Genomic DNA, 9609 nt, shown 5'->3' with positions numbered 1-9609 from the left:
CCCCGCCCCCTCCTCTTCCTCTTCCCTTCCATCCCGATAATCGCAACAAACAACAATTTTTTTATATATATATAATAAAAACGCACAAAAAAACTCTGAGTGGTGATCGGAAAAGAACAAATACGAATATAAACTGTGTTGATTAGGAAAGACTTTAAACTACAGTGTTTTTAATATATTTCCCTAATAAAAACAAACAAAAGAGGCAACAAACAAAGTGTGGGCAAACTTTTACTCCGCTCTGATTGGCTGTTTACGAACTATTTTACGAAGTTTTCTGCATAAGATAACACAATAATAAAACATAAAAGAAAGTTATTCATTTTTTTTATTCATAAAGCCAAGCAGCCAAGATAAGGGCCTGATTTTAAACGACTGTTGTAGTAACACCTCCACACCACCAGAGGGTGGTACAGTACCAGTACATTAAAGAGTGGATGCAGACGCTGGTTTTCAGACTAACCCTGTACCACACGACCACGCGACAACACCACCTGCCTTCACCAGGTGGTGTGGCAGGTGGACAGAATAATATTTTACGGGGACTTCGGTTTTGTCCCCGTACGGCGACGAGTCCCCGCTGCGTGGGTGTGTCTTCATATTTTAGGTCCCCACACACACACACACCCATAAAAACGTGTTTTTATATGTTACTGAGGACACTTCATACACCAAACCTTAATCTAAACCCACATCTTACCCTAAAACCAGGTCTTAAAGGGTCTCAGAAGACTGTTGTAGTAACACCTCCACACCACCAGGTGGTGGTACAGTACCAGTAGATGGTTTTCAGGAGTGGAATCAGACTAAACCTGGTCCACACGACCACACAACGCTGCCTTCATCGGGAAACGGAATCATATTTTACGGGGACTTCGGTTTTGTCCACGTAAGACGACGAGTCCCCGCTGCGTGGGTGTGTCTTCACATTTTAGGTCCCCCCACACACACACACACCCCTATAAAAACTTGTTTTTATATGTTACTGAGGACACTTCACACACCAACCTTAACCTAGACCCACATCTTACCCTAAAACCAGGTCTTAAAGGGTCTCAGAAGACTGTTGTAGTAACACCTCCACACCACCAGGTGGTGGAACAGTACCAGTAGATGGTTTTCAGGAGTGGAATCAGACTAAACCTGGTCCACACGACCACACAACGCTGCCTTCATCGGGAAACGGAATCATATTTTACGGGGACTTCGGTTTTGTCCCCGTAAGACGACGAGTCCCCGCTGCGTGGGTGTGTCTTCACATTTTAGGTCCCCACACACACACACATAAAAACTTGTTTTTATATGTTACTGAGGACACTTCATACACCAACATTAATCTAAACCCACATCTTACCCTAAAACCAGGTCTTAAAGGGTCTCAGAAGACTGTTGTAGTAACACCTCCACACCACCAGGTGGTGGTACAGTACCAGTAGATGGTTTTCAGGAGTGGAATCAGACTAAACCTGGTCCACATGACCACACGACGCTGAATTCACCGGGAAACGGAATCATATTTTACGGGGACTTCGGTTTTGTCCCCGTAAGACGACGAGTCCCCGCTGCGTGGGTGTGTCTTCACATTTTGGGTCCCCACACACACACACACATAAAAACTTGTTTTTATATGTTACTGAGGACACTTCACACCCCAACATTAACCTAGACCCACATTTTACCCTAAAACCAGGTCTTAAAGGGTCTCAGAAGACACAAAAACCTCTTTAGGACGTTTTTTTGTCATAAACACTGACCTTGTCAGGACCGGTAAGTCCTCATAGAGACCAAAACCTGGTCCTAATGAGGCAGAACCTTCATTTCTGAGGAGCAGTTTCTAAATCTCGGATTAAGATATGAATTTATTCCAGATTATGGTTCAGATTATGGTTCAGTTTTGGTCGTGGTTGCAGAAGAAGAACAGCTGCACACCAACCTCCCTCCCTCTGTGTGTGTGTGTGTGTGTGTGTGTGTGGACAGTTTGTGCGTCGCCTCACAGCAGAGTGTGTGTGTCACAGTGTGTGTGTGTGTCAGAGTGTCTTCAGTCACCAGAGATTACATCGAGCATCTTAAACACAAATCTCTTCATCTGCTTCTTGTGAAAAAACACAAATTTTTTATTGTCAGTTTATTTATTTATTTTTTGACATTTTTCTCGTCGCTGTGGATTTTTTCTTCTTCTTCTTCTTCTTGTCGACGTCTGTGGACGTTAACGTGAGGACGATTCTGTCTTTTATCTGAGGAGACTTTTTTTTTTTGGGGATATAATGAACTTTGATGACGATGAAGATCCTCACGCTCCGGTGAGTTTACAGTTATAAAAGAATCTGCTTTTGTTTGTGTTTGTGTTTATGATTCTGTTCACGTTTTTATTGAAGAAAACAGCTTTTTTTCGGTTATTAATTGATTTCATGGAAACAGAAGACAGTCTGTGTGTAGATCGCTGCATTTCCAGCAAAAATAAAAGTGGTTTCTTGGTAAAAAAAATGTGAAATCCATGCTGTGACTCTGCAGAAATAACACAATAACACAAATAAGTCACGTTTAATGACGTAGACTTAGTCAAATTTAGCCTCTGACTGTTTTCAATCTGTGTTAAATATGAGGCAAAATGCAAAATGCATTTCCTGTGTGAATTTGTGCATTTATCCATATCTCATAAATGCACAAAAGGGCAAATTTTATATATTTTTTAATTCCTCTGATGCTGCAAAAAGCTGAAAAATTAATAATAACGATGAATAAATAGTTTTAAAAACAATAATAATAAACCACGCTCATCGTCGTCGTCGTCGTCGTGACTTCTGTTCACGTGGAGTTCCTGACGTTGTCCAGATGTGAAGCTTCAGTGAACTAATGAGATTTTAAAGGTCCAGTGTGTAACGGGTTAGGAGGCGCAAATCCAATGAAACGCCCACAAGTATGTTTGTGTAAGTGTGTCATCGCTTTACAATATAGACTAAAATACGAGCTTTTTTATCAACGCTGAGATCTGCGGAGTTAAAGTAAAGACTCTAATTAACACCAAAGGAACAAATCCACTAAAAAAAGGGTTAAAAACTCTCTGAAATTGGATTAATCCAGAATTAACTTTGATTCTAATGTGAATTAGCGTTAATTTGACAATTTTAGTTTTACTTTAACGACTTAAATTTATCGCGTTTTGTCCACAGAGGTCGTGATTTAACGAAGTCCGCCACACCGGCAAAGTCGGAACGACGCCATCGTAGTTCCTTAATTCTACGTTCCGGAACTCGCAAGTCAGCGCTAGAAATTCACCGCATTCCACAGAGAAGTCGTGAAATAAAAACCCCGATAATAGCAATCGCTAACGTCGCTACACGCTAACGCGCAAACATCGTAACACGTGTCCTGGGGCGTGTTCCATCCCTCGCCAAACTCTAACTACGAAATGGAACGCCCCGTGAGGCCAAATCTTGTCGTTTGTTGCAATCTGCACTCTCGCCATTAGAGGTCGCTAATTCTTACTCACTGCACCTGGGAAAACAGAAGTACAAACCCCTCCCCCTCCCTTAATGTGTCATAAACGCTGCTCTGCACAGTTTATCTCTTCTTTATCGCAGCAGAGTTGTTAAACGCAGCGTTTCTGTGACTCTGTGACTGAATGAATCAGCAGAAATGTGTTGTCAACAGATCTGAAAACAACAGATGTAAGACGACTCAGTCATGACTGATATTATTGTTATCAGCAGATACCGCGAGTCTGGGCGAAGCTTCTTCTTCATGTTTTTTTTTGAAAAAACGTGAATGCCAGGAAGTCGTAGAGTTTAGATTCTCTGCCCGAGCCGGTTGCGTTCGCGTGGTTTGTTAAAGCAACGTCGTATTGCGTGAAGGTGTAAACTCCTGCGGCCGTGAACGCATCATTTAAAAACCAGGAAGCGTATCGTCATTAGCGACATACGTTCATGGACGTACGTGTACATTTACGGCTTACGTGTTAAAAAAAATGTCGGGTTTAAATCGGGCCCGGGCTCGTAATTACAGTTAATGTGTCGGGTCCGGGCTCGGGTCGGGGCTAGCTTGATTTTTTTGGGCCCGATCTAAGCTCAAGGAAGCCACCAGGGGGCGACTCGACTGGATTCAAGAGGAATTTTAATTTAAAATTCAGCTCTTTTTCAATAGAACACGGCGTCCATTTGATGTCCATCCACTGTGGTTGTTATTGTCCAGTAGGGGAACGTGTGTGAATTTTTGGAATTGAGGCTTCAAAACAGGAAGTCCTTGGTAGATACTCGGAACAAGAAGGTTGCTCCTAAATCTGTGCCATGAAAAAGGTTTAATATTCGTTGTCGTATCTTGTGTCTCCGTGTTGTTGTAGATCTCCTTCCTGGTGTGAACATCACATGACTTCACCGTGACCCGTCAGTCGGTCCAACCTCAGTCGCCCGGAGACGTCGTCGTGCGTCTCGATGGTTCACGATCGTCGCTCTGTTCTCCACAGTTGATCGACTCCACCCCCGCCAGCCGCCGCCGTCATGGCCGCCGCTCCGGACGCCCCCTGCCTTTCAGAGCTCGGCGGTCTCCAGACCCGGAACGTCAGCTTCATCTCCGGCACCCGACCCTGCAACCGCAGCGCCGCCAGGACGCCGCCCTACTCCCCGCAGGCCACCGCCGCCTTCGCCGTCGCCATCACCGTCATGATGATCGTGACCATCGTCGGCAACATCCTGGTCATCATCGCCGTGCTGACGTCGCGGTCCCTGAAGGGCGCTCAGAACCTCTTCCTGGTGTCTCTGGCCGCGGCGGACATTTTGGTCGCCACGCTCATTATTCCCTTCTCTCTGGCCAACGAGCTGCAGGGCTACTGGGCGTTCAGCTCCGTCTGGTGCGAGATCTTCCTGGCGCTGGACGTTCTCTTCTGCACCTCCTCCATCGTCCACCTGTGCGTGATAGCGCTGGACCGCTACCTGTCGATATCCAAGCCCGTGTCGTACGGCGCTAAACGCACGCCGGCGCGCATCAAGGCGGGTATCATCGTGGTCTGGCTGATCTCCGCCGTCATCTCGTTCCCGCCTCTTCTCTCGTTGGATAAGAGCGAAGGGGGCGAGGAAGTCTGCGAGCTGAACAACGAGCGCTGGTACATCCTCTACTCCACCATCGGCTCGTTCTTCGCGCCGTGCGTCATCATGATCCTGGTCTACGTGAGGATTTACCAGATCGCCAAGCAGCACACGCGGTGCTCGCCCGGGCAGAAGCAAAAATCGACCGGAGGAGGCGGCGGCGGCGGCGGGCGAACCAGAGCGACGAGAGAACCCGCGGCAAAGCCATCGCGGCGGAACGGCGACGGAGGAGGAACGAGCGAATCCCGCTCGGATCCGACTGTGATTCGGAAGCCCGACGAGAACCCGAGCGAGAACGTCCCTCGGCGTCCTCACTCCACTTCGGCTCCGAACTCGTCCTCTTCGGTCCTCGACCGCGACGACAAAACCTTCTCAGCCCAGAGACGTCCCGAGGTTCTGCCCGACAACACCTCCAGCTCCGGCTCCGAGCTGGACCTCGGCGAGGACGGCGTTCTCGGCGAGGACGGCGGCGACGACGGGAGGAGCAAAGCCGGCGAGCAAACCCCGAGGTCGGCCCGGAGCAAAGGGTTCAAGGGTCAGGTGCTGAGCCTGGCCACCAGGTACAAGAGCACCGTGGTAACGTCGTCCGGCACCAAACTGGTCGCCGAGGGAACTCCGTCCGTCCAGGCGACTTCGGTGTCCCGTCGCAAGGCGTTGGTCAACAGAGAGAAGAGGTTCACGTTCGTCCTGGCCGTGGTGATGGGGGTGTTCGTCGTCTGCTGGTTCCCCTTCTTCTTCACGTACTCGCTGCAGGCCGTGTGCCCCGAGACCTGCAGCATACCCAACCCTCTGTTCAAGTTCTTCTTCTGGATCGGCTACTGCAACTCCTGCCTGAACCCGGTCATATACACCATCTTCAACAAGGACTTCAGGAGAGCCTTCAAGAGGATCCTGTGCAGAGACGCCAAGGGAACGTTCTTCTGAACACAGAGACCTTTCATCCTAAAAGGACTTCTTCTCAGTGTCGACCTCTCGCTGCGTCCATTTTGTCCGTCGGCTGAGTCACCGCCGCCGCGGCGACAAAAGACGGAGACTTTGGGAAACCGCAGCAAAGTGGCTGAATCAATTATCTTTAATGTCGTTTACAGAAATACAGTGTAATCGTACGTTCAGTGACTCTGACGAGCGTAATCTGATCGCATCGCAAGCAAACGGAAGTCAAGAGGAGAACAGGGTCTGCATTCAGGGGCTTCGTAACGACGGTGAAAGGGAGCGGAGGAGCCGCAGGGTTTTTACTGGAACAGAACAAATATATGAAAGTCTAAATGTCATTTATCAGAGATAACACAGGATCAAAGAAATGCTCGCATTTATTCCCCCCGTTTAAAGCTCTGAGGTCTGAAGTGGACGTTTTCATTCCCTCTCTTTTTCTCTCGCTCTCTCTCTCTCTGTGAATTGCCGATTGAGGCGACGACCACAGGCTTTTACCGGGAACAACCTGAGCAGCAACAACAACGGCTGAAATCCAGCAGAGAAGCTGAAGCATTGAAAGGTAGAAATGTGATTCTGGGAGCTGTTGACTTCATTTTTAGGGTTAGGGTTAAGACCACGTTACGACTGCGTAACCACGGAAACCCCTCCAGCCTTTATACTTCTGCACCGCGGTGACGGATATGCGCCGCAATTTCCCGCCCGATCAGTAGGGGTCGCTACGCAAGGTTGCTTTTTGTGAGCAATGGCGTCAACAAGAGAGAGAAACACTGTTGTTGTTGTTGTTGTTGAAACAGTGGCCGTTTCTCACTTTTCTGTGTCACGGAACGCAGTTTTTTCAGATCATTTGAGGCGAGAAATTGGCCATTTAGAGACCAAACATGTGCTGTGTGTGTTAAGATATGACGTATTTATAGTTTGGCAGCGACGTTGTCGGCGGTGATCAGCCCCGCGTCTGTGGACGCTAGCTCGGCCTGTTCCTGAGGACCAATCGCAGCCCTCGCCGTCTCCGTTGTCCCCTTGACGGACACGCAGAGCACTTTACGCAGGACTATACGTTGGCCTTTAGGGTAACCCTAAAGGCCACATTATACTTCTCCGACTGCGTAATGCGTTATCCGACTGCTTCACTACGGAAACGACTCGAGCCTTTATACTTCTGCGTCGTGGTGACGGACACGCGCTGCAATTTCCCGCCCAATCAGTAGGGGTCGCTACACAAGGTTGTTGTGCTTCTGGCTACAGTGAGCAATGGCGTCAACAAGAGAGAGAAACACTGTTGTTGTTGTTGTTGTTGAAACAGTGGCCGTTTCTCACTTTTCTTTGTCACTGAACGCAGTTTTTTCAGATCATTTGAGGCGATAAATTGGCCATTTAGAGTCTAAACATGTGCCGTTTGTGTGTTAAGATATGACGTATTTATAGTTTGGCAGCGACGTTGTCGGCGGTGATCAGCTCCGCGTCTGTGGACGCTAGCTCGGCCTGTTCCTGAGGACCAATCGCAGCCCTCGCCGTCTCCGTTGTCCCTTGACGGACACGTAGAGCACTTTACGCAGGAGTATACGTTGGGCTTTAGGGTAACCCCAACCCTAACCCTAAAGGCCACATTATACTTCTCGGCCTGCGTATGCGTTATCCGTCTGCGTCACCACGTAGACCACTCGAGCCTTTATACTTCTGCTTCGTGGTGACGGACACGCGCTGCAATTTCCCGCCCGATCAGTAGGGGTCGCGACGCAAGGTTGTTGTGCTTCTGGCTACAGTGAGCAATGGCGTCAACAAGAGAGAGAAAGACTGTTGTTGTTGTTGTTGTTGTTGAAACAGTGGCCGTTTCTCACTTTTCTGTGTCACGGAACGCAGTTTTTTCCAGATCATTTGAGGCGATAAATTAGCCATTTAGAGTCTAAACATGTGCCGTTTGTGTGTTAAGATATGACGTATTTATAGTTTGGCAGTGACGTTGTCAGCGGTGATCAGCTCCGCGTCTGTGGACGCTAGCTCGGCCTGTCCTGAGGACCAATCGCAGCCCTCGCCGTCTCCGTTGTCCCTTGACGGACACATAGAGCACTTTACGCAGGAGTATACGTTGGGCTTTAGGGTAACCCTAACCCTAACCCTAAAGGCCACATTATACTTCTCGGCCTGCGTATGCGTTATCCGTCTGCGTCACCACGTAGACCACTCGAGCCTTTATACTTCTGCTTCATGGTGACGGACACGCGCTGCAATTTCCCGCCCGATCAGTAGGGGTCGCGACGCAAGGTTGTTGTGCTTCTGGCTACAGTGAGCAAAGGCGTCAACAAGAGAGAGAAAGACTGTTGTTGTTGTTGTTGTTGAAACAGTGGCCGTTTCTCACTTTTCTGTGTCACGGAACGCAGTTTTTTCCAGATCATTTGAGGCGATAAATTAGCCATTTAGAGTCTAAACACGTGCCGTTTGTGTGTTAAGATATGACGTATTTATAGTTTGGCATCGACGTTGTCGGCGGTGTTCAGCTCCGCCTCTGTGGACGCTAGCTCGGCCTGTTCCTGAGGACCAATCGCAGCCCTCGCCGTCTCCGTTGTCCCCTTGACGGACACGCAGAGCACTTTACGCAGGACTATACATTGGGCTTTAGGGTAACCCCAACCCTAACCCTAAAGGCCACATTATACTTCTCGGCCTGCGTATGCGTTATCCGACTGCGTCACCAAGGAGACGCCTCGAGCCTTTATACTTCTGCGTCGTGGTGACGGACACGCGCTGCAATTTCCCGCCCGATCAGTAGGGGTCGCGACGCAAGGTTGTTGTGCTTCTGGCTACAGTGAGCAAAGGCGTCAACAAGAGAGAGAAAGACTGTTGTTGTTGTTGTTGTTGTTGTTGAAACAGTGGCCGTTTCTCACTTTTCTGTGTCACGGAACGCAGTTTTTTCAGATCATTTGAGGCGAGAAATTGGCCATTTAGAGACCAAACATGTGCTTTGTGTGTTAAGATATGACGTATTTATAGTTTGGCAGCGACGTTGTCGGCGGTGATCAGCTCCGCGTCTGTGGACGCTAGCTCGGCCTGTTCCTGAGGACCAATCACAGCCCTCGCCGTCTCCGTTGTCCCTTGACGGACACGCAGAGCACTTTACGCAGGACTATACATTGGGCTTTAGGGTAACCCCAACCCTAACCCTAACCCTAATCCTGGGTTACAAAATTTGTTTTTGTAAGTTGTCTCCGTCTTTTCAACTGAATCAGGACCATGTCGCACGGCTGAATCCAAAAATAACATCCATTTTTCTCAATCAGGTCAGGTTTTTAAGCTAATTCGATTTTTTTTGAAAAATCCGACCTTCTGACTAAATTGATGACATTTTTGTGACATGATCAGTTTATTATCGTTAATGTTTCTCATCCGAAAAAGATTTTAGGAGATTCCTAGCAGAATACATCAGGATTATTTTTGCAAGATCTTCTCGTTGAAGCCATTTCATTCACTTGTAATATATGTAAAAAAACAATTAGTCAAAAGTTGGCACATGCAAAATATTCAGAATTTGTTTATTGCAAGAAATGTAAAAGAATTTTGCATCATATGACGTGAAAATAGACCGTACATGTAAACAGAAACAACC

The 9609-nt window shown here is 48.0% G+C and overlaps 1 protein-coding gene across 1 annotated transcript; it reads left to right on the top strand.

Annotated features, from left to right (window-relative positions):
- Positions 1-4493: 4493 nt before the first annotated feature.
- On the top strand, positions 4494-6002 carry LOC310932182 (alpha-2B adrenergic receptor; the record flags this gene model as incomplete). Its single annotated transcript, XM_083895475.1, has 1 exon — positions 4494-6002. One exon carries the CDS (start codon positions 4494-4496, stop codon positions 6000-6002), a length of 1509 nt encoding a protein of 502 aa, XP_083751601.1.
- Between the last annotated feature and the right edge of the window lie 3607 nt (positions 6003-9609).

This window comes from Microchirus variegatus (assembly GCF_963457635.1).
Source record: "Microchirus variegatus genome assembly, chromosome: 1".
NCBI lineage: Eukaryota > Metazoa > Chordata > Actinopteri > Pleuronectiformes > Soleidae > Microchirus > Microchirus variegatus.
Note: the sequence above shows the minus strand (reverse complement) of the source record. Positions and strands in the feature narration are given on the sequence as shown.